This window comes from Oncorhynchus masou, chromosome 24 (assembly GCF_036934945.1).
Source record: "Oncorhynchus masou masou isolate Uvic2021 chromosome 24, UVic_Omas_1.1, whole genome shotgun sequence".
Taxonomy (NCBI): Eukaryota; Metazoa; Chordata; class Actinopteri; order Salmoniformes; family Salmonidae; genus Oncorhynchus; species Oncorhynchus masou.
Genome location: NC_088235.1, coordinates 9423079 through 9449310, shown reverse-complemented (window position 1 = coordinate 9449310; position 26232 = coordinate 9423079). Strand labels below are relative to the sequence as shown.

The 26232-nt window shown below is 41.8% G+C and overlaps 2 protein-coding genes across 2 annotated transcripts in view; one reads left to right on the top strand and one right to left on the bottom strand.

Moving 5' to 3' along the window:
* LOC135513383 (dedicator of cytokinesis protein 1-like) overlaps positions 1-26232 on the bottom strand; it is a 1066221-nt gene that overhangs the window by 543482 nt on the left and 496507 nt on the right.
* The window catches only part of LOC135511833 (dedicator of cytokinesis protein 1-like), a 513132-nt gene that overhangs the window by 93737 nt on the left and 393163 nt on the right, over positions 1-26232 (top strand). The window contains exon 13 of the mRNA XM_064933315.1: positions 4446-4541. Coding sequence (XP_064789387.1) covers positions 4446-4541 — 96 coding nt within the window. The remainder of the gene's footprint in view (positions 1-4445; positions 4542-26232) is intronic.

Sequence of the window (26232 nt, the reverse complement as noted above, 5' to 3'; positions counted from 1 at the left end):
TTCACTGGTCACCATAACAACACCCGTCCGTAGGACGCGCACCAGCAGGTATATTTCACTGGTCACCATAACAACACCCGCCCGTAGGGACGCGCTCCAGCAGGTATATTTCACGGGTCACCATAACAACACCCGCCCGTAGGACGCGCTCTCCAGCAGGTATATTTCACTGGTCACCATAACAACACCCGCCCGTAGGACGCGCTCCAGCAGGTATATCTCACTGGTCTCCATAACAACACCCGCCCGTAGGACGCGCTCCAGCAGGTATATTTCACTGGTCTCCATAACAACACCCGCCCGTAGGACGCGCTCCAGCAGGTATATTTCACTGGTCACCATAACAACACCCGCCCGTAGGACGCGCTCCAGCAGGTATATTTCACTGGTCACCATAACAACACCCGCCCGTAGGACGCGCTCCCAGCAGGTATATTTCACTGGTCACCATAACAACACCCGCCCGTAGGACGCGCTCCAGCAGGTATATTTCACTGGTCACCATAACAACACCCGCCCGTAGGACGCGCTCCAGCAGGTATATTTCACTGGTCACCATAACAACACCCGTCCGTAGGACGCGCTCCAGCAGGTATATTTCACTGGTCACCATAACAACACCCGCCCGTAGGACGCGCTCCAGCAGGTATATTTCACTGGTCACCATAACAACACCCGCCCGTAGGACGCGCTCCAGCAGGTATATTTCACTGGTCACCATAACAACACCCGCCCGTAGGACGCGCTCCAGCAGGTATTTTTCACTGGACACCCCCAAAGCCAACACCTCCTTTAGCCGCTTTTCCTTCCAGTTCTCTGCTGCCAAAGACTGGAACGAATTTCAAAAACCACTGAAGTTGGAGACTCATCTCTCCATCACTAACTTCAAGCGCCGGCTGTCAGAGCAGTTTACCGATCGCTGCACCTGTACATAGCCCATAGCCCAATAGCCCAACCAACTACCTACCTCATCCCCACATTTGTTTTTCTGTCCACTCTACTAAATATAATACTGATCTCCACAAAGTCCACTCTACCATATATAACATTGATCTCCACTAAGTCCACTCTACTAAATATAATATTGATCTCCACTAAGTCCACTCTACTAAATATAACATTGATCTCCACTAAGTCGACTCTACCATATATAACCTTGATCTCTACTAAATATAACATTGATCTCTACTAAATATAACATTGATCTCCACTAAGTCCACTCTACTAAATATAATATTGATCTCCACTAAGTCCACTCTACTAAATATAACATTGATCTCCACTAAGTCCACTCTCCTAAATATAATATTGATCTCCACTAAATATAACATTGATCTCCACTAAGTCCACTCTACTAAATATAACATTGATCTCCACTAAGTCCACTCTCCTAAATATAATATTGATCTCCACTAAATATAACATTGATCTCCACTAAGTCCACTCTACTAAATATAACATTGATCTCCACTAAGTCCACTCTCCACTATGTCCACTCTACTAAATATAACATTGATCTCCACTAAGTCCACTCTACTATATATAACATTTATCTCCTGTTAGTCCACTCTACTAAATATAACATTGATCTCCGCTAAGTCCACTCTCCACCATCCACTCCAGTGATAGTGAAAAGGTGACAGTGAAAAGGTGATAGTGAAAAGCAGTTGTGGGACTGCTAGATGGGATGTCTGTTGTGTATCAACGCCCTGCACTACAGAGTGTCTGAGACAGTTGCTGTAATCCACTTTCCATATCAGAAACAAATTATTATTTCATGGAGCCTTTCCTTCAATAGTGGAGTTGTTTTCATTGGCTGAGCTCCCATAATGCAATGCAGAGAGAACCATCGCTCAATAGCATCTTTTTTTTTCTCTCCAACCGTTCCCTGCACTCATTCTTACACTCCGTGTGATATGAATTCAGCCCTGAACTCCATTAGTTGTTGTCAAAAGGCAGAGTGACGTCAGAGATGGTGTAGAAACAGGAGAGAGAGAGTCCAGAACTCTTGGGGTTGCATAATGTCATGCATCATGCCTTACGCATTGAGAGGAGAGATCAGATACTACCTTTAAAGATTGGAGATGGAGTGATGCTTGTGTGTGTGTGTGTGTGTGTGTGTGTGTGTGTGTGTGTGTGTGTGTGTGTGTGTGTGTGTGTGAAAATATTGCTGTGAATTATTGAATGTTTTGGGTGTGGTGGAAGCTGGTAGCTAGCGTGCCCCTGTCTTAGATGGATTCCTCCACAGACAGCCCAGATCCCTGCTCGCTGTGCCCTTCTTCCACCTGGCTAGCCATGATTGGCTGAGATAATGAAGGTTTAGGAAATGCCAAGAGATTAGATTCTGATTGGTCTGTAATGTCACAGTGGCTTCTTCTCAAACTCCAGGTGCTGCTGTGGTCAGAAGACTTGGAAATAGAGCTCTTTGGTCACGCGCACTTACTGGTGGGTTTGCCATCGGAAACAATGACATTTATGCAGAAAAATACCTCATACCTACTGTAAAATATGGTCGTGGATCATTGATGTTATGGTAAGATATGGTAGTGGATCATTGATGTTATGTAAGTCGCTCTGGATAAGAGCGTCTGCTAAATGACTTAAATGTAATGTAAATGTTATGGTAAGATATGGTAGTGGATCATTGATGTTATGGTAAGATATGGTAGTGGATCATTGATGTTATGGTAAGATATGGTAGTGGATCATTGATGTTATGTAATAATATGGTAGTGGATCATTGATGTTATGGTAAGATATTACATTACATTACATTTAAGTCATTTAGCAGACACTCTTATCCAGAGCGACTTACAAATTGGATATGGTAGTGGATCATTGAATAATGGTAAGATATGGTAGTGGATCATTGATGTTATGGTAAGATATGGTAGTGGATCATTGATGTTATGGTAAAATATGGTAGTGGATCATTGATGTTATGGTAAAATATGGTAGTGGATCATTGTTATGGTAAGATATGGTAGTGGATCATTGATGTTATGGTAAGATATGGTAGTGGATCATTGATGTTATGGTAAGATATGGTAGTGGATCATTGATGTTATGGTATAATATGGTAGTGGATCATTGATGTTATGGTATAATATGGTAGTGGATCATTGATGTTATGGTATAATATGGTAGTGGATCATTGATGTTATGTAATAATATGATAGTGGATCATTGATGTTATGGTAAAATATGGTAGTGGATCATTGATGTTATGTAATAATATGGTAGTGGATCATTGATGTTATGGTAAAATATGGTAGTGGATCATTGATGTTATGTAATAATATGGTAGTGGATCATTGATGTTATGGGGCTATTTGGCTTCCACTGGTCCTGGGGGCCTTGTTTAAGGTCAACAGCATCATGAACTTTACCAAGTACCAGGCCATTTTAGCCCAAAACGTGGTTGCCTGAAAATGGGCCCCAAGTAGATCTTCCATCAAGACAACGACCCCAAGCACACGTCAAAATGGGGGCGGCAGGGTAGCCTAGTGGTTAGAGCGTTGGACTAGTAACCAAAAGGTTGCAAGATCGAATCTCTGAGCTGACAAGGTAAAAATCTGCTGTTCTGTGACACTGAGGCAGAGCCAATCATCCTCTCAGCTGAGAGGCCTCTCGTGTTCCCCCTGAACAAGGCTCTGTTCCCCGGTAGGCCGTCATTGTAAATAAGAGTTTGTTCTTAACTGACTTGCCTAGTTAAATAAAAGTGAAATACATGTTTTCCCTGCTCTCATTACGTTGGAAACCAGTTTATAACAGCAATGAGGCTCCTCGGGGTTGTGATACATGGTCAGTATACCACAGCTAACATGTGTATCCAGGCACTCCGCGTTGTGTCGTGCTTAAGAACAGCCCTTAGCAGTGGTATATTGGCGATATACCACACCCCCTCATGCCTTACTGCTTAAATATATCACAAACCCCAAGGTGCCTTATTGCTGTTATAAACTGGTTAACCGACATAAAACAAGCATTTTTGCATCATACCCGTTATATATTGTCTGATATACGCACAGTTGAACTACTGTTTCATCCAATTAGCATCCAGGAACCAAACTAGCCAGTTTGATAAATATCGACATACACTGTTGAAAACATTCTGAGTCTATAGATTCCCTCAGTGAAATATCAGCCTAACATAATCTCTTGTCTTCCTCTTTCTCCTCCTCCTCCTCCTCTTCATCCTCCTCTTTCTCCTCCTCCTCCTCCTCCTCTTTCTCCTCCTCCTCCTCTTTCTCTTTCTCCTCCTCCTCCTCTTTCTCTTTCTCCTCATCATCTTTCTCTTTCTCCTCATCCTCTTTCTCCTCATCCTCTTTCTCTTTCTCCTCCTCCTCTTTCTCCCCCTCCTCCTCTTCTTTCTCCTTCTCCTCCCCCTCCTCCCTCCTCCTCCTCATCCTCCTCATCCTCTTCCTCCTCCTCCTCGTGTCCAGGGTCCTACTCAGTGGCATGTCCAGATCATCATGGAGAAGCTCCTGAGGACCGTCAACAGAACAGTCATCTCCATGGGCAGAGACTCTCCTCTCATTGTAAGTGACTCTTCTTCAAACCTCCCAAACCCACCTCGTGAACCTCCTAAAACTCTCTTCCTACTTCTTCCCTACTCTACTGTGTCTGTGAATCTGACAACCAGGATTTCAGGAAAAACGCTGGCAACTTCTGATCAAAGTTTCTAGAATTCTGCAACTCCAATCCTCCCTCTGTGACATCAACTTCAATCCACAGCACCACAGAGCGATAGAAACCTGGTTGTTAGTGAGTCGTCCCTCGACTCACACAGCTTCATGTAGATTCAGTCCAAAGGTTCCCTTGATCTCCCTCACTGCTCTCATCTGCTTGATGATCCCCGCCATGGCATATTTCAGTGTGTGTGTGTACCGTGTGTGTGTGTACCGTGTGTGTGTGTGTACCGTGTGTGTGTACCGTGTGTGTGTGTGTACCGTGTGTGTGTGTACCGTGTGTGTGTGTGTACCGTGTGTGTGTACCGTGTGTGTGTGTGTACCGTGTGTGTGTGTGTGTACCGTGTGTGTGTGTGTACCGTGTGTGTGTGTGTACCGTGTGTGTGTGTGTACCGTGTGTGTGTGTGTACCGTGTGTGTGTGTGTGTGTACCGTGTGTGTGTGTGTGTGTGTGTACCGTGTGTGTACCGTGTGTGTGTGTACCGTGTGTGTGTGTGTGTGTACCGTGTGTGTGTGTACCGTGTGTGTGTGTACCGTGTGTGTGTGTGTGTGTACCGTGTCTGTGTGTGTACCGTGTGTGTGTGTGTGTGTGCACCGTGTGTGTGTGTACCGTGTGTGTACCGTGTGTGTGTGTGTGTACCGCGTGTGTGTGTGTGTACCGTGTGTGTGTGCGCGTGTGTGTGTGCGTGTTCCGTGTGTGTGCGTGTTCCGTGTGTGTGCGTGTTCCGTGTGTGTGCGTGTTCCATGTGTGTACCGTGTGTGTGTGTGTGTACCGTGTGTGTGTGTGTGTGTACCGTGTGCGCATGTGTGTGTGTGCGTGTTCCATGTGTGTGTGTGTTCCGTGTGTGTTCAGTGTTCCGTGTGTGTGCGTGTTCCGTTTGTGTGCGTGTTCCGTGTGTGTGCGTGTTCCGTGTGGGTGTGTGTACCGTGTGTGTGTGTCACCTAATACAAACAGCGTTCCTAAAGCCAGACCCATGCAGGTTCTCTGAGTTATCTAATCAGTGGATTGTCTTTGTCCTGAATGGTACACTATGTCCTATTGGCCTCTTATAGGGCTGTGGTCTACAGTAGTGGTGCTCTTTAGGGAACAGGGGTCCATTTGGTACACTGGTTCTGTGACACTGAGGCCGAGCCAATCATCCTCTCAGCTGGAACTCTGAGACAATTAATTCGCTGGTAAATCATTCTGTAACTGTGCCGTCATCCTGACGACGCTCCTCCCGCCGCGACAGGGCACTCATCCATTTACACGAGGCTGACTGTCTCTCCTTAGAGACCTTAACCCCACTACAGTCTGACTGTCTCTCCTTAGAGACCTACCTTAACCCCAATACAGTCTGACTGTCTCTCCTTAGAGACCTACCTTAACCCCACTACAGTCTGACTGTCTCTCCTTAGAGACCTTAACCCCACTACAGTCTGACTGTCTCTTCTTAGAGACCTTAACCCCACTATAGTCTGATTGTCTCTCCTTAGAGACCTTAACCCCACTAGTCTGACTGTCTGTCCTTAGAGACCTTAACCCCACTACAGTCTGACTGTCTCTCCTTAGAGACCTACCTTAACCCCACTACAGTCTGACTGTCTGTCCTTAGAGACCTTAACCCCACTACAGTCTGACTGTCTCTCCTTAGAGACCTTAACCCCACTACAGTCTGACTGTCTCTCCTTAGAGACCTTAACCCCACTACAGTCTGACTGTCTCTCCTTAGAGACCTTAACCCCACTACAGTCTGACTGTCTCTCCTTAGAGACCTACCTTAACCCCACTACAGTCTGACTGTCTCTCCTTAGAGACCTTAACCCCACTACAGTCTGACTGTCTCTCCTTAGAGACCTACCTTAACCCCACTACAGTCTGACTGTCTCTCCTTAGAGACCTACCTTAACCCCACTACAGTCTGACTGTCTCTCCTTAGAGACCTTAACCCCACTACAGTCTGACTGTCTCTCCTTAGAGACCTTAACCCCACTACAGTCTGACTGTCTCTCCTTAGAGACCTACCTTAACCCCACTACAGTCTGACTGTCTCTCCTTAGAGACCTTAACCCCACTACAGTCTGACTGTCTCTCCTTAGAGACCTTAACCCCACTACAGTCTGACTGTCTCTCCTTAGAGACCTTAACCCCACTACAGTCTGACTGTCTCTCCTTAGAGACCTTAACCCCACTACAGTCTGACTGTCTCTCCTTAGAGAACTTAACCCCACTACAGTCTGACTGTCTCTCCTTAGAGACCTACCTTAACCCCACTACAGTCGGACTGTCTCTCCTTAGAGACCTACCTTAACCCCACTACAGTCAGACTGTCTCTCCTTAGAGACCTACCTTAACCCCACTACAGTCTGACTGTCTCTCCTTAGAGACCTACCTTAACCCCACTACAGTCTGACTGTCTCTCCTTAGAGACCTACCTTAACCCCACTACAGTCTGACTGTCTCTCCTTAGAGACCTACCTTAACCCCACTACAGTCTGACTGTCTCTCCTTAGAGACCTTAACCCCACTACAGTCTGACTGTCTCTCCTTAGAGACCTACCTTAACCCCACTACAGTCTGACTGTCTCTCCTTAGAGACCTTAACCCCACTACAGTCTGACTGTCTCTCCTTAGAGACCTTAACCCCACTACAGTCTGACTGTCTCTCCTTAGAGACCTTAACCCCTCTACAGTCTGACTGTCTGTCCTTAGAGACCTTAACCCCACTACAGTCTGACTGTCTCTCCTTAGAGACCTGTGTGTGAGCCTCAACTCCCAGCCCTCTGTCTCTGTGAGCTGCTGTCCGTCATTGCATTTAAAGCAGTCAGTCTATTATTATTTAATGATCAATAAGAACAGGCTTGAATTTCGAACAGACCCGAGACCCAGTTAGACTGACTGCATCTAACTGAGCTTGTTCTTCTGAGCTGAGTTGCAGGAAGCCACTTAGATGTGCATTTATCCTTTAAATTTCTCTATTCTCCCTTTCCCCTCGCATTCTCCCTCTCTCTCCCCTCGCATTCTCCCTCTCTCTCCCCTCGCATTCTCCCTCTCTCCCCTCGCATTCTCCCTCTCTCTCCCCTCTCATTCTCCCCTCGCATTCTCCCTCTCTCTCCCCTCTCATTCTCCCTCTCTCTCCCCTCGCATTCTCCCTCTCTCTCCCCTCGCATTCTCCCTCTCTCTCCCCTCTCATTCTCCCTCTCTCTCCCTCTCATTCTCCCTCTCTCTCCCCTCTCATTCTCCCTCTCTCTCCCCTCTCATTCTCCCTCTCTCTCCCCTCTCATTCTCCCTCTCTCTCCCCTCTCATTCTCCCTCTCTCTCCCCTCTCATTCTCCCTCTCTCTCCCCTCGCATTCTCCCTCTCTCTCCCCCTCGCATTCTCCCTCTCTCTCCCTCTCATTCTCCCTCTCTCCCCTCTCATTCTCCCTCTCTCTCCCCTCTCATTCTCCCTCTCTCTCCCCTCTCATTCTCCCTCTCTCCCCTCGCATTCTCCCTCTCTCTCCCCTCTCATTCTCCCTCTCTCTCCCCTCTCATTCTCCCTCCCCTCTCATTCTCCCTCTCTCTCCCCTCTCATTCTCCCTCCCCTCTCATTCTCCCTCTCTCTCCCCTCTCATTCTCCCTCCCCTCTCATTCTCCCTCTCTCTCCCCTCTCATTCTCCCTCTCTCTCCCCTCTCATTCTCCCTCTCTCTCCCCTCTCATTCTCCCTCTCTCTCCCCTCTCATTCTCCCTCTCTCTCCCCTCTCATTCTCCCTCTCACTCCCCTTGCATTCTCCCTCTCTCTCCCCTCTCATTCTCCCTCTCTCTCCCCTCTCATTCTCCCTCTCTCTCCCCTCTCATTCTCCCCTCGCATTCTCCCTCTCTCTCCCCTCTCATTCTCCCTCTCTCTCCCCTCTCATTCTCCCTCTCTCTCCCCTCGCATTCTCCCTCTCTCTCCCCTCTCATTCTCCCTCTCTCTCCCCTCTCATTCTCCCTCTCTCTCCCCTCTCATTCTCCCTCTCTCTCCCCTCTCATTCTCCCTCTCTCTCCCCTCTCATTCTCTCTCCCCTCTCATTCTCTCTCTCCCCCACTCTCATTCTCTCTCCCCCTCATTCTCCCTCTCTCCCCCTCTCATTCTCCCTCTCTCTCCCCTCTCATTCTCCCTGTCTCTCCCCCTCTCATTCTCCCTCTCTCTCCCCTCTCATTCTCCCTCTCTCTCCCCCTCTCATTCTCTCTCCCCCACTCTCATTCTCTCTCCCTCTCATTCTCTCTCTCCCTCTCATTCTCCCTCTCTCTCCCCTCTCTCCCCCTCTCTCTCCCCTCTCTCCCCTCTCATTCTCCCTGTCTCTCCCCTCTCATTCTCCCTCTCTCTCCCCTCTCATTCTCCCTCTCTCTCCCCTCTCATTCTCCCTCTCTCTCCCCCTCTCATTCTCTCTCCCCCACTCTCATTCTCCCTCTCTCTCCCCTCTCATTCTCCCCTCTCATTCTCCCTCTCTCTCCCCTCTCATTCTCCCTCTCTCACCCCTCTCATTCTCCCTCTCTCTCCCTCTCATTCTCTCTCCCCCGAGACTCATTCTCTCTCCCTCTCATTCTCCCTCTCTCTCCCTCGCATTCTCCCTCTCTCTCCCCTCTCATTCTCCCTCTCTCCCCCTCTCATTCTCCCTCTCTCTCCCCTCTCATTCTCCCTCTCTCTCCCCTCTCATTCTCCCTCTCACTCCCCTTGCATTCTCCCTCTCTCTCCCCTCTCATTCTCCCTCTCTCTCCCCTCTCTCTCCCCTCGCATTCTCCCTCTCTCTCCCCTCGCATTCTCCCTCTCTCTCCCCTCTCATTCTCCCTCTCTCTCCCCTCTCATTCTCCCTCTCTCTCCCCTCTCATTCTCCCTCTCTCCCCTCTCATTCTCTCTCCCCTCTCATTCTCTCTCCCCTCTCATTCTCTCTCCCCTCTCATTCTCCCTCTCTCTCTCCCCTCTCATTCTCCCTCTCTCTCTCCCCTCTCATTCTCCCTCTCTCTCTCCCCTCTCATTCTCCCTCTCTCTCTCCCCTCTCATTCTCCCTCTCTCTCCCCTCTCATTCTCCCTCTCTCTCCCCTCTCATTCTCCCTCTCTCCGTCCTCAGTGTAATACAGCTCTGATTCCATCCTCAGTGTAATACAGCTCTGATTCCATCCTCAGTTTAATACAGCTCTGATTCCATCCTCAGTGTAATACAGCTCTGATTCTATCCTGATTGTAATACAGCTCTGATTCCATCCTCAGTGTAATACAGCTCTGATTCTATCCTGATTTGTAATACAGCTCTGATTCCATCCTCAGTGTAATACAGCTCTGATTCCATCCTCAGTGTAATACAGCTCTGATTCTATCCTGATTGTAATACAGCTCTGATTCCATCCTCAGTGTAATACAGCTCTGATTCTATCCTGATTTGTAATACAGCTCTGATTCCGTCCTCAGTGTAATACAGCTCTGATTCTATCCTGATTTGTAATACAGCTCTGATTCCATCCTCAGTTTAATACAGCTCTGATTCCATCCTCAGTGTAATACAGCTCTGATTCTATCCTGATTGTAATACAGCTCTGATTCCATCCTCAGTGTAATACAGCTCTGATTCTATCCTGATTTGTAATACAGCTCTGATTCCATCCTCAGTGTAATACAGCTCTGATTCCATCCTCAGTGTAATACAGCTCTGATTCTATCCTGATTTGTAATACAGCTCTGATTCCGTCCTCAGTGTAATACAGCTCTGATTCCATCCTCAGTGTAATACAGCTCTGATTCTATCCTCAGTGTAATACAGCTCTGATTCCATCCTGATTGTAATACAGCTCTGATTCCATCCTCAGTGTAATACAGCTCTGATTCCATCCTCAGTGTAATACAGCTCTGATTCCATCCTCAGTTTAATACAGCTCTGATTCCATCCTCAGTGTAATACAGCTCTGATTCTATCCTGATTGTAATACAGCTCTGATTCCATCCTCAGTGTAATACAGCTCTGATTCTATCCTCAGTTTAATACAGCTCTGATTCCATCCTCAGTGTAATACAGCTCTGATTCCATCCTGATTGTAATACAGCTCTGATTCCATCCTCAGTGTAATACAGCTCTGATTCCATCCTCAGTTTAATACAGCTCTGATTCCATCCTCAGTGTAATACAGCTCTGATTCCATCCTCAGTTTAATACAGCTCTGATTCCATCCTCAGTGTAATACAGCTCTGATTCCATCCTCAGTGTAATACAGCCTGTCTGTAGTCCTGTTCTCCACCACTTCACGCTACCCACGGTACTGCAGCGGGACACACACAGAAAGCAGAATCCTAGTGAGACATGGTGCTGCATCGTAATGTGTTGATGCAGACGAGCAGCGCCCTGCGTTCCCTCGTAGAGATGGACACACAACGTGTAGTCCTTTCTAGACCCGTCCTCCAGCTGCCGGCTGTGTCAGTATGTTTTAAAACCAGCATCATATTACTAGTGTCTCTATCACTGCTGACCAACACCACATAATATAACATCTACAATGGATTAGTGAATAGTTTATTCATTTATTAATCATTACGTCATTAAGATAGTTATTCACACATTTATTAACCACATTTTTGATGTATTTCCTTGTCTGATCTAAAGTCTAGAACTGAGATGGGGGTGGAGAAAATAAATATTTTTTCCCATAATGCCCCTTCATCCTGGAACATGCTTCTGAAGGTTGTAAAGTTAGGAGAGTTTAGTGTCCTTGTCTGTTTTTAAGACTCTGATCGACAACACTGTTTGTGATAACTGCAGTCGTTTCTAATCTGTAACCTGTGATACGTTGTCCTGTGTGTCTTCTGTATTTCTCTGTCATGTTTTATGGACATGCTGCTGTTTCCATGCTTCACCTTCTTGCCAGGTCTCCCTTCGCAAAATAGGTTGTTAGCCTCAGTGGGATTTTACCTGGTGAAGTAAAGGTTCATGAACAATACATAACAATGATTGGTAAGAACATTCATAAGATGTATATACTTATAAACCATTTACTATCCGGGGCGGCAGGGTAGCCTAGTGGTTAGAGCGTTGGACTAGTAACCGGAAGGTTGCAAGTTCAAACCCCCAAGTTGACAAGGTACAAATCTGTCGTTCTGAACAGGCAGTTAACCCACTGTTCCCCGGTAGGCCGTCATTGAAAATAAGAATTTGTTTTTAACTGACTTGCCTAGTTAAATCAAGGTATTTTTGCTTGGCTCATCTCATGTGTGGGCTATTTAGACTTTAGAAATGGTTTGAGTGACCGGTGTAATTTCTCACAGAAAGATGGACATGCCGTTGTTAAATATTCCAGTCAGTACCTGATGCCACTTGAGGTCTCAAAATGTCCCCTAGAACATATCAGTAGTTAACATTATATATGATGCCGCCACCCCCATGCTTCACAGTTGGGATGGTTTTCTTCAACTTGCAAGACTCCCCCTTTTTCCTCCAAACATAACGATGGTCGTTGTGGCCAAACAGTTCTATTTTTGTTTCATCAGACCAGAGGAAAGTACGATCTTTGTCCCCATGTGCAGTTGCAAACCGTATTCTGACTTTTTTATGGAGGTTTTGGAGAAGTGGCTTCTTCCTTGCTGAGCGGCCTTTCAGGTTATGTCGATATAGGACTCATTTTACTGTGGATATAGATACTTTTGTACCTGTTTCGTCCAGCATCTTCACAAGGTCCTTTGCTGTTGTACTGGGATTGATTTGCACTTATCGCACTGAGGTACGTTCATCTCTAGGAGACAGAACGCGTGTCCTTCCTGAGCGGTATGACAGCTGCCTGGTCCCATGGTGTTTATACTTGCGTACTGTTGTTTGTACAGATGAACGTGGTACCTTCAGGCGTTTGGAAATTGCTCCCAAGGATGAACCACAATGGTGGAAGTCTACAATTTTTTTTCTGGGGTCTTGACTGATTTCTTTTGATTTTCCCATGATGTCAAACAGAGTCACTGAGTTTGAAGTTAGGCCTTGAAATACATAATTTTCTGGAATTTTCCAGGCTGTTTAAAGGCACAGTCAGCTTAGTGTATGTAAACTTCTGACCCACTGGAATTGTAATACAGTGAATTATAAGTGAAATAATCTGTCTGTAAACAATTGTTGGAAAAATGACTTGTCATGCACAAAGTAGATGTCCTAACCGACTTGCGAGAACTATAGTTTGTTTATGAGAGATGTGTGGAGTGATTGAAAAAACGGTTTTAATGTCTCCAACCTGAGTGTATGTACATTTCCGACTTTAACTGTCCGTTCTCCCCTCCTATGTTCCAAAATGCAGGTGTGTTCTCTCAAGTGTCAGAACAGAAGTTTTCAAATCTGGTTTCTGTGTTTTTCTCTGTCATGTGGAGATCTTTGTTTCTGTGTCTCTGTCATGTTGTGCTCTTTGTTTCCTTGTGTTTCTCTGTCATGTTGAGCTCTTTGTTTCTGTGTGTTTCTTTGTCATGTTGAGCTATTTGTTTCTGTGTGTTTCTCTGTCATGTTGAGATCTTTGTTTCTGTGTGTTTCTCTGTCATGTTGAGCTCTTTGTTTCTGTGTGTTTCTCTGTCATGTTGAGCTCTTTGTTTCTGTGTGTTTCTTTGTCATGTTGAGATCTGTGTTTCTATGTCATGTTGAGATCTTTGTTTCTGTGTGTTTCTCTGTCATGTTGAGATCTTTGTTTCTGTGTGTTTCTTTGTCATGTTGAGATCTTTGTTTCTGTGTGTTTCTTTTTCATGTTGAGATCTTTGTTTCTGTGTGTTTCTCTGTCATGTTGGCATCTTTGTTTTGTAATGACCTTCATGAACACACTGCTAATTTTTCAAATTTTATTTTTTTGTATATTAAATTCGTTCAGTTTGATATTTTAAAAACAGTATAAAATACACAGTATTGCACATAGTAATCAATTGCACTTCTTTTAAGGTGTACGTACAGATGAACATATACAGTGCCTTGCGAAAGTATTCGGCCCCCTTGAACTCTGCGACCTTTTGCCACATTTCAGGCTTCAAACATAAAGATATAAAACTGTATTTTTTTGTGAAGAATCAACAACAAGTGGGACACAATCATGAAGTGGAACGACATGTATTGGATATTTCAAACTTTTTTAACAAATCAAAAATTGAAAAATTGGCCGTGCAAAATTATTCAGCCCCTTTCAGTGCAGCAAACTCTCTCCAGAAGTTCAGTGAGGATCTCTGAATGATCCAATGTTGACCTAAATGACTAATGATGATAAATACAATCCACCTGTGTGTAATCAAGTCTCCGTATAAATGCACCTGCACTGTGATAGTCTCAGAGGTCCGTTAAAAGCGCAGAGAGCATCATGAAGAACAAGGAACACACCAGGCAAGTCCGAGATACTGTTGTGAAGAAGTTTAAAGCCGGATTTGGATACAAAAAGATTTCCCAAGCTTTAAACATCCCAAGGAGCACTGTGCAAGCGATAATATTGAAATGGAAGGAGTATCAGACCACTGCAAATCTACCAAGACCTGGCCGTCCCTCTAAACTTTCAACTCATACAAGGAGAAGACTGATCAGAGATTCAGCCAAGAGGCCCAGGCCCTGCAGAGATCTACAGCTGAGGTGGGAGACTCTGTCCATAGGACAACAATCAGTCCTATATTGCACAAATCTGGCCTTTATGGAAGAGTGGCAAGAAGAAAGCCATTTCTTAAAGATATCCATAAAAAGTGTCGTTTAAAGTTTGCCAACAGCCACCTGGGAGACACACCAAACATGTGGAAGAAGGTGCTCTGGTCAGATGAAACAAAAATTACACTTTTTGGCAACAATGCAAAACGTTATGTTTGGTGTAAAAGCAACACAGCTCATCACCCTGAACACACCATCCCCACTGTCAAACATGGTGGTGGCAGCATCATGGTTTGGGCCTGCTTCTCTTCAGCAGGGACAGGGAAGATGGTTCAAATTGATGGGAAGATGGATGGAGCCAAATACAGGACCATTCTGGAAGAAAACCTGATGGAGTCTGCAAAAGACCTGAGACTGGGACGGAGATTTGTCTTCCAACAAGACAATGATCCAAAACATAAAGCAAAATCTACAATGGAATGGTTCAAAAATAAACATATCCAGGTGTTAGAATGGCCAAGTCAAAGTCCAGACCTGAATCCAATCGATAATCTGAGAAGGAAGAACTGAAAACTGCTGTTCACAAATGCTCTCCATCCAACCTCACTGAGCTCGAGCTGTTTTGCAAGGAGGAATGGGAAAAAATGTCAGTCTCTCGATGTGCAAAACTGATAGAGACATACCCCAAGCGACTTAGAGCTGTAATCGCAGCAAAAGGTGGCGCTACAAAGTATTAACTTAAGGGGGCTGAATAATTTTGCACGGCCAATTTTTCAGTTTTTGATTTGTTAAAAAAGTTTGAAATATCCAATAAATGTCGTTCCACTTCATGATTGTGTCCCACTTGTTGTTGATTCTTCACAAAAAAATACAGTTTTATATCTTTGTTTGAAGCCTGAAATGTGGCAAAAGGTCGCAAAGTTCAAGGGGGCCGAATACTTTCGCAAGGCACTGTATGTATATGGTTTATGCTACAGTACAACTGTTGGAGAAGAATCCCACCCTCCTTCCATAATACAAGAGAGTGGTGCTGGTAATGTAGTACTTATCAGCTAACAGGAAGCAGAGAGAGAGAGTGGTGTTATCAGCTAACAGGAAGCAGAGAGAGAGAGTGGTGTTATCAGCTAACAGGAAGCAGAGAGAGAGTGGTGTTATCAGCTAAAAGGAAGCAGAGAGAGAGAGGTGCTGGTAATGAAGTACTTATCAGCTAACAGGAAGCAGAGAGAGAGAGAGAGGTGCTGGTAATGAAGTACTTATCAGCTAACAGGAATCAGAGAGAGAGAGAGAGAGAGATGTGCTGGTAATGAAGTACTTATCAGCTAACAGGAAGCAGAGAGAGAGAGTGGTGTTATCAGCTAAAAGGAAGCAGATAGAGAGAGTGGTGCTGGTAATGTAGTACTTATCAGCTAACAGGAATCAGAGAGAGAGAGTGGTGTTATCAGCTAACAGGAAGCAGATAGAGAGAGTGGTGCTGGTAATGAAGTACTTATCAGCTAACCGGAAGCAGAGAGAGAGTGAGTGAGAGTGCATGGGGGCTGGCTGAGGAAGAATATAGAATATATACATCAGTATTATACCAGTATGTCAGCACTAATACCAGTAGTATGTCAGTACTAATACCAGTAGTATGTCAGTACTAATACCAGTAGTATGTCAGTACTAATACCAGTAGTATGTCAGTACTAATACCAGTAGTATGTCAGTACTAATACCAGTAGTATGTCAGTACTAATACCAGTAGTATGTCAGTACTAATACCAGTAGTATATCAGTACTAATACCAGTAGTACTAATACCAGTAGTATGTCAGTACTAATACCAGTAGTACTAATACCAGTAGTATATCAGTACTAATATATGTAGTACTAATACCAGTAGTATAACAGTACTAATATATGTAGTACTAATACCAGTATTATGTCAGTACTAATATATGTAGTACTAATACCAGTAGTATATCAGTACTAATATATGTAGTACTAATACCAGTATTATGTCAGTACTAATATATGTAGTACTAATACCAGTAGTATATCAGTACTAATATATGTAGTACTAATACCAGTAGTATATCAGTACTAATATATGTAGTACTAATACCAGTATTATGTCAGTACTAATATATGTAGTACTAATACCAGTAGTATGTCAGTACTAATATATGTAGTACTAATACCAGTAGTATATCAGTACTAATATATGTAGTACTAATACCAGTAGTATATCAGTAGTATATCAGTACTAATACCAGTAGTATATCAGTACTAATACCAGTAGTACTAATACCAGTAGTATGTCAGTACTAATACCAGTAGTATATCAGTATTATATCAGTACCAATACCAGTAGTATGTCAGTACTAATACCAGTAGTATATAAGTAGTATATCAGTACTAATACCAGTAGTATATCAGTACTAATACCGGTAGTACTAATACCAGTAGTATGTCAGTACTAATACCAGTAGTATGTCAGTACTAATACCAGTAGTATGTCAGTACTAATACCAGTAGTATGTCAGTACTAATACCAGTAGTACTAATACCAGTAGTACTAATACCAGTAGTATGTCAGTACTAATTCCAGTAGTATGTCAGTACTAATACCAGTAGTACTAATACCAGTAGTATGTCAGTACTAATACCAGTAGTACTAATACCAGTAGTATGTCAGTACTAATACCAGTAGTATGTCAGTACTAATACCAGTAGTACTAATACCAGTAGTATATCAGTACTAATACCAGTAGTATATCAGTGCTAATATATGTAGTACTAATACCAGTAGTACTAATACCAGTAGTATGTCAGTAGTATATCAGTACAAATATATGTAGTACTAATACCAGTAGTATATCAGTACTAATACCAGTAGTATATCAGTACTAATATATGTAGTACTAATATCAGTAGTATATCAGTACTAATACCAGTAGTATATCAGTACTAATACCAGTAGTATATCAGTAATAATACCAGTAGTACTAATACCAGTAGTATATCAGTACTAATATATGTAGTTCTAATACCAGTAGTATATCAGTAATAATACCAGTAGTACTAATACCAGTAGTATATCAGTACTAATACCAGTAGTATATCAGTACTAATATATGTAGTACTAATACCAGTCGTATGTAAGTACTAATACCAGTAGTACTAATACCAGTAGTACTAATACCAGTAGTATGTCAGTAGTATATTAGTACTAATATATGTGGTACTAATACCAGTAGTATATCAGTACTAATATATGTAGTACTAATACCAGTAGTATATCAGTACTAATATATGTAGTACTAATACAAGTAGTATGTCAGTACTAATACCAGTAGTACTAATACCAGTAGTACTAATACCAGTAGTACTAATACCAGTAGTATGTCAGTAGTATATCAGTACTAATATATGTAGTACTAATACCAGTAGTATATCAGTACTAATATATGTAGTACTAATACCAGTAGTATATCAGTACTAATACCAGTAGTATATCAGTACTAATATATGTAGTACTAATACCAGTAGTATATCACTACTAATACCAGTAGTACTAATACCAGTAGTATATCAGTACTAATACCAGTAGTATATCACTACTAATATATGTAGTACTAATACCAGTAATATATCAGTACTAATACCAGTAGTATATCAGTACTAATATATGTAGTACTAATACCAGTACTATATCAGTACTAATATATGTAATACTAATACCAGTAGTATGTCAGTACTAATATATGTAGTACTAATACCAGTACTATATCACTACTAATATATGTAGTACTAATACCAATAGTATATCAGTACTAATACCAGTAGTATATCAGTACTAATACCAGTAGTATATCAGTACTAATATATGTGGTACTAATACCAGTAGTATATCAGTACTAATACCAGTAGTATATCAGTACTAATACCAGTAGTATATCAGTACTAATACCAGTAGTATATCAGTACTAATACCAGTAGTATGTCAGTACTAATACCAGTAGTATATCAGTACTAATACCAGTAGTATATCAGTACTAATAGCAGTAGTATATCAGTACTAATACCAGTAGTACTAATACCAGTAGTATGTCAGTACTAATACCAGTAGTATGTCAGTACTAATACCAGTAGTATATCAGTACTAATACCAGTAGTATATCAGTACTAATAGCAGTAGTATATCAGTACTAATACCAGTAGTACTAATACCAGTAGTATGTCAGTACTAATACCAGTAGTATGTCAGTACTAATACCAGTAGTATATCAGTACTAATACCAGTAGTATATCAGTACTAATATCAGTAGTATATCAGTACTAAAATCAGTAGTATATCAGTACTAATATCAGTAGTATATCAGTACTAATACCAGTAGTATATCAGTACTAATACCAGTAGTACTAATACCAGTAGTATATCAGTACTAATATATGTAGTACTAATACCAGTAGTATATCAGTACTAATATATGTAGTACTAATACCAGTGGTATATCAGTACTAATATATGTAATACTAATACCAGTAGTATATCAGTACTAATACCAGTAGTATATCAGTACTAATATCAGTAGTATGTCAGTACTAATACCAGTAGTATGTCAGTACTAATACCAGTAGTATGTCAGTACTAATACCAGTAGTATGTCAGTACTAATACCAGTAATATGTCAGTACTAATACCAGTAGTACTAATACCAGTAGTATGTCAGTACTAATACCAGTAGTACTAATACCAGTAGTACTAATACCAGTAGTATATCAGTACTAATACCAGTAGTATGTCAGTACTAATACCAGTAGTATATCAGTACTAATACCAGTAGTACTAATACCAGTAGTATGTCAGTACTAATACCAGTAGTATGTCAGTACTAATACCAGTAGTATGTCAGTACTAATACCAGTAGTATGTCAGTACTAATACCAGTAGTATGTCAGTACTAATACCAGTAGTATGTCAGTACTAATACCAGTAGTATATCAGTACTAATACCAGTAGTATGTCAGTAATAATACCAGTAGTATGTTAGTACTAATACCAGTAGTACTAATACCAGTAGTACTAATACCAGTAGTATGTCAGTACTAATACCAGTAGTATATCAGTACTAATACCAGTATTATATCAGTACTAATACCAGTAGTATGTCAGTAATAATACCAGTAGTATGTATAAAAAAAAGAGGCTATAAAATATCATCAGTGAATCTGTTGAAAAGTTTAAGTAAAAAGCATGTATTCAGTACTGTACCAAGGCTACAGGGTGTCAGTAGTACTAATACCAGTAGTACTAATACCAGTAGTATATCAGTACTAATACCAGTAGTATATCAGTACTAATACCAGTAGTATTTCAGTACTAATACCAGTAGTACTAATACCAGTAGTATGTCAGTACTAATACCAGTGGTATGTCAGTACTAATACCAGTAGTACTAATACCAGTAGTATGTCAGTACTAATACCAGTAGTATGTCAGTACTAATACCAGTAGTACTAATACCAGTAGTACTAATACCAGTAGTATGTCAGTACTAATACCAGTAGTATGTCAGTACTAATACCAGTAGTACTAATACCAGTAGTATGTCAGTACTAATACCAGTAGTACTAATACCAGTAGTATGTCAGTACTAATACCAGTAGTATGTCAGTACTAATACCAGTAGTACTAATACCAGTAGTATATCAGTACTAATATATGTAGTACTAATACCAGTAGTATGTCAGTAGTATATCAGTACTAATGCCAGTAGTATATCAGTACTAATATATGTAGTACTAATACCAGTAGTACTAATACCAGTAGTACTAATACCAGTAGTATGTCAGTAGTATATCAGTACTAATATATGTAGTACTAATACCAGTAGTATATCAGTAGTATATCAGTACTAATACCAGTAGTATATCAGTACTAATATATGTAGTACTAATACCAGTAGTATGTCAGTAGTATATCAGCACTAATACCAGTAGTATATAAGTAATAATACCAGTAGTATATCAGTAATAATACCAGTAGTATTAATACCAGTAGTATATCAGTACTAATATATGTAGTACTAATATCAGTAGTATATCAGTACTAATACCAGTAGTATATCAGTACTAATACCAGTAGTATATCAGTAATAATACCAGTAGTACTAATACGAGTAGTATATCAGTACTAATATATGTAGTTCTAATACCAGTAGTATATCAGTAATAATACCAGTAGTACTAATACCAGTAGTATATCAGTACTAATACCAGTAGTATATCAGTACTAATATATGTAGTACTAATACCAGTAGTATGTCAGTACTAATACCAGTAGTACTAATACCAGTAGTACTAATACCAGTAGTATGTCAGTAGTATATTAGTACTAATATATGTGGTACTAATACCAGTAGTATATCAGTACTAATATATGTAGTACTAATACCAGTAGTATATCAGTACTAATATATGTAGTACTAATACCAGTAGTATGTCAGTACTAATACCATTAGTACTAATACCAGTAGTACTAATACCAGTAGTATGTCAGTAGTATATCAGTACTAATATATGTAGTACTAATACCAGTAGTATATCAGTACTAATATATGTAGTACTAATACCAGTAGTATATCAGTACTAATACCAGTATTATGTCAGTACTAATACCAGTAGTATATCAGTACTAATATATGTAGTACTAATACCAGTAGTATGTCAGTACTAATACCAGTAGTACTAATACCAGTAGTATATCAGTACTAATACCAGTAGTATATCACTACTAATATATGTAGTACTAATACCAGTAATATATCAGTACTAATACCAGTAGTATATCAGTACTAATATATGTAGTACTAATACCAGTACTATATCAGTACTAATATATGTAGTACTAATACCAGTAATATATCAGTACTACTACCAGTAGTATATCAGTACTAATATATGTAGTACTAATACCAGTAATATATCAGTACTACTACCAGTAGTATATCAGTACTAATATATGTAGTACTAATACCAGTACTATATCAGTACTAATATATGTAATACTAATACCAGTCGTATGTCAGTAATAATATATGTAGTACTAATACCAGTACTATATCACTACTAATATATGTAGTACTAATACCAGTAGTATATCAGTACTAATACCAGTAGTATATCAGTACTAATATATGTGGTACTAATACCAGTAGTATATCAGTACTAATACCAGTAGTATACCAGTACTAATACCAGTAGTATATCAGTACTAATACCAGTAGTATATCAGTACTAATACCAGTAGTATGTCAGTACTAATACCAGTAGTATATCAGTACTAATACCAGTAGTATATCAGTACTAATAGCAGTAGTATATCAGTACTAATACCAGTAGTACTAATACCAGTAGTATTTCAGTACTAATACCAGTAGTATATCAGTACTAATACCAGTAGTACTAATACCAGTAGTATTTCAGTACTAATACCTGTAGTACTAATACCAGTAGTATATCAGCACTAATACCAGTAGTACTAATACCAGTAGTATATCAGTACTAATACCAGTAGAACTAATACCAGTAGTACTAATGCCAGTAACATATCCAGTAGTATACCATTTGTTTTACAGTAGTATTCCACCCATACATGTAGCAATCATACCATTAGTATACCAGTATCAATCATACCAGTAGCATACCAGTAGCAATCATACCAGTAGTATACCAGTAGCAATCATACCAGTAGTATACCAGTAGCAATCATACCAGTGGTATACCAGTAGCAATCATACCAGTAGTGTACCAGTTGTATACCAGTAGCACACATATCAGTAGTATACCAGTTGTATACCAGTTGTATTACAGTAGTATTGCACCCATACCAGTAGAAATCATGCCATTAGTATACTATTAGTATACCATCCCTACCAGTAGTACTAATACCAATATTGTACCAGTAGTATATAACCAGTAGTACTGATACCAGTATTGTACCAGTAGTATATAACCAGTAGTACTAATACAAGTATTGTACCAGTAGTACATAACCAGTAGTACTAATACCAGTATTGTCCCAGTAGTATATAACCAGTAGTACTAATACCAATATTGTACCACTAGTGCTAATACCAGTATTGTACCAGTAGTATATAACCAGTAGTACTAATACCAGTAGTGTACCAGTAGTACTAATACCAGTATTGTACCAGTAGTATATAACCAGTAGTACTAATACCAGTATTGTACCAGTAGTACTAATGCCAGTATTGTACCAGTAGTATATAACCAGTAGTACTGATACCAGTATTGTACCAGTAGTACTAATACCAGTATTGTACCAGTAGTACTAATACCAGTATTGTACCAGTAGTACTAATACCAGTATTGTACCAGTAGTACTAATACCAGTATTGTACCAGTAGTACTAATACCAGTATTGTACCAGTAGTATACTTCCCTACACAGCAGTGTTATTGTGTGGTGTTGAGTTGTTTGGTAGCATTGAATGATCTGTTTGCCCCTTTAGTTGAATCAAACCACTGACACGTCTACATAGAACACTGTTCGTTTTCTGGCTCCATCCGGGACTCTGCAACTTAATAATGTCATTCCTATAAAATCACTTAATAATGTCATTCCTAAAATGTATCTAGCCGCTGTACAGCCCCGCTCTGTTTTAAGTTATTAACCCTATTAGATGCTGTACAACATAATCAAAGAAATGTCACACTGTACACTCTTCTAAAACAACGTACTTCTGTGCTGCTTGATATGAATGATTACTGTCCGTGGATGTTGTTGTTGATGATAAGGGTCTCGACATGTTTTAAAAACACGGTTCCATTTTAAATGTCCTTTTTTTTTTGTTGTTGAAATTGCTGTTTTTTATTTTATATGCATAAAAAAGCTATTAAATATCATCAGTGAATCTGTTGAAAAGTTTAAGTAAAAAGCATGTATTCAGTACTGTACCAAGGCTACAGGGTGTCTGTATTCAGTACTGCACCAAGGCTACAGGGTGTCTGTATTCAGTACTGAACCAAGGCTACAGACTGGCTGTATTCAGTACTGTACCAAGGCTGTCTGTATTCAGTACTGAACCAAGGCTACAGACTGGCTGTATTCAGTACTGAACCAAGGCTACAGACTGGCTGTATTCAGTACTGAACCAAGGCTACAGACTGGCTGTATTCAGTACTGAACCAAGGCTACAGACTGGCTGTATTCAGTACTGTACCAAGGCTACAGACTGGCTGTATTCAGTACTGAACCAAGGCTACAGACTGGCTGTATTCAGTACTGTACCAAGGCTACAGACTGGCTGTATTCAGTACTGTACCAAGGCTACAGACTGGCTGTATTCAGTACTGCACCAAGGCTACAGACTGGCTGTATTCAGTACTGTACCAAGGCTACAGACTGGCTGTATTCAGTACTGTACCAAGGCTACAGACTGGCTGTATTCAGTACTGCACCAAGGCTACAGACTGGCTGTATTCAGTACTGCACCAAGGCTACAGACTGGCTGTATTCAGTACTGCACCAAGGCTACAGACTGGCTGTATTCAGTACTGAACCAAGGCTACAGACTGGCTGTATTCAGTACTGCACCAAGGCTACAGACTGGCTGTATTCAATACTGCACCAAGGCTACAGACTGGCTGTATTCAGTACTGCACCAAGGCTACAGACTGGCTGTATTCAGTACTGCACCAAGGCTACAGACTGGCTGTATTCAGTACTGCACCAAGGCTACAGACTGGCTGTATTCAGTACTGCACCAAGGCTACAGACTGGCTGTATTCAGTACTGCACCAAGGCTACAGACTGGCTGTATTCAGTACTGCACCAAGGCTACAGACTGGCTGTATTCAGTACTGCACCAAGGCTACAGACTGGCTGTATTCAGTAATGAACCAAGGCTACAGGGTGTCTGTATTCAGTACTGCACCAAGGCTACAGACTGGCTGTATTCAGTACTGCACCAAGGCTACATACTGGCTGTATTCAGTACTGCACCAAGGCTACAGACTGGCTGTATTCAGTACTGCACCAAGGCTACAGACTGGCTGTATTCAGTACTGCACCAAGGCTACAAAATGGCTGTATTCAGTACTGCACCAAGGCTACAGAATGGCTGTATTCAGTACTGCACCAAGGCTACAGACTGGCTGTATTCAGTACTGCACCAAGGCTACAGACTGGCCGTATTCAGTACTGCACCAAGGCTACATACTGGCCGTATTCAGTACTGCACCAAGGCTACAGACTGGCCGTATTCAGTACTGCACCAAGGCTACAGACTGGCTGTATTCAGTACTGCACCAAGGCTACAGACTGGCTGTATTCAGTACTGCACCAAGGCTACAGACTGGCTGTATTCAGTACTGCACCAAGGCTACAGACTGGCTGTATTCAGTAATGAACCAAGGCTACAGGGTGTCTGTATTCAGTACTGCACCAAGGCTACAGACTGGCTGTATTCAGTACTGCACCAAGGCTACAGACTGGCTGTATTCAGTACTGCACCAAGGCTACAGACTGGCTGTATTCAGTACTGCACCAAGGCTACAGACTGGCTGTATTCAGTACTGCACCAAGGCTACAGACTGGCTGTATTCAGTACTGTACCAAGGCTGTCTGTATTCAGTACTGCACCAAGGCTACAGACTGGCTGTATTCAGTACTGCACCAAGGCTACAGACTGGCTGTATTAAGTACTGCACCAAGGCTACAGACTGGCTGTGTTCAGTACTTCACCAAGGCTACAGGGTGTCTGTATTCAGTACTGTACCAAGGCTACAGACTGGCTGTATTCAGTACTTCACCAAGGCTGCAGACTGGCTGTATTAAGTACTGCACCAAGGCTACATACTGGCTGTATTCAGTACTGAACCAAGGCTGTCTGTATTCAGTACTGTACCAAGGCTACAGACTGGCTGTATTCAGTACTGCACCAAGGCTACAGACTGGCTGTATTCAGTACTGCACCAAGGCTACAGACTGGCTGTATTCAGTACTGCACCAAGGCTACAGACTGGCTGTATTCAGTACTGTACCAAGGCTACATACTGTGGCTGTATTCAGTACTGCACCAAGGCTACAGACTGGCTGTATTCAGTACTGTACCAAGGCTACAGACTGGCTGTATTCAGTACTGCACCAAGGCTACAGACTGGCTATATTCAGTACTGAACCAAGGCTACAGACTGGCTGTATTCAGTACTGCACCAAGGCTACAGACTGGCTGTATTCAGTACTGTACCAAGGCTACAGACTGGCTGTATTCAGTACTGCACCAAGGCTACAGACTGGCTGTATTCAGTACTGCACCAAGGCTACAGACTGGCTGTATTCAGTACTGCACCAAGGCTACAGACTGGCTGTATTCAGTACTGCACCAAGGCTACAGACTGGCTGTATTCAGTACTGCACCAAGGCTACAGACTGGCTGTATTCAGTACTGCACCAAGGCTACAGACTGGCTGTATTCAGTACTGCACCAAGGCTACAGACTGGCTGTATTCAGTACTGCACCAAGGCTACAGACTGGCTGTATTCAGTACTGAACCAAGGCTACAGACTGGCTGTATTCAGTACTGCACCAAGGCTACAGACTGGCTGTATTCAGTACTGCACCAAGGCTACAGACTGGCTGTATTCAGTACTGCACCAAGGCTACAGACTGGCTGTATTCAGTACTGCACCAAGGCTACAGACTGGCTGTATTCAGTACTGTAGTTCTGCCGTATACCTCAATGGCTCCTTCAGGCCTCTTGGCTTTGCTTTTAGGAGGCCATTCTGACTTCCAATTTAGTTCAAATGCTCCTTTACTGTCGTCTCCCATTTGTCCCTGTGTGACTTGGTCAACATTTACCTGGAAGTTAGAATTCACTCTTTAGTCTGACGTAGCATGATACTGGTGTTATACAACCTAATATACCACCCTGACCAGGGATCTGTGTGTGTCTCTGTGTGTGTGTGTCGGTG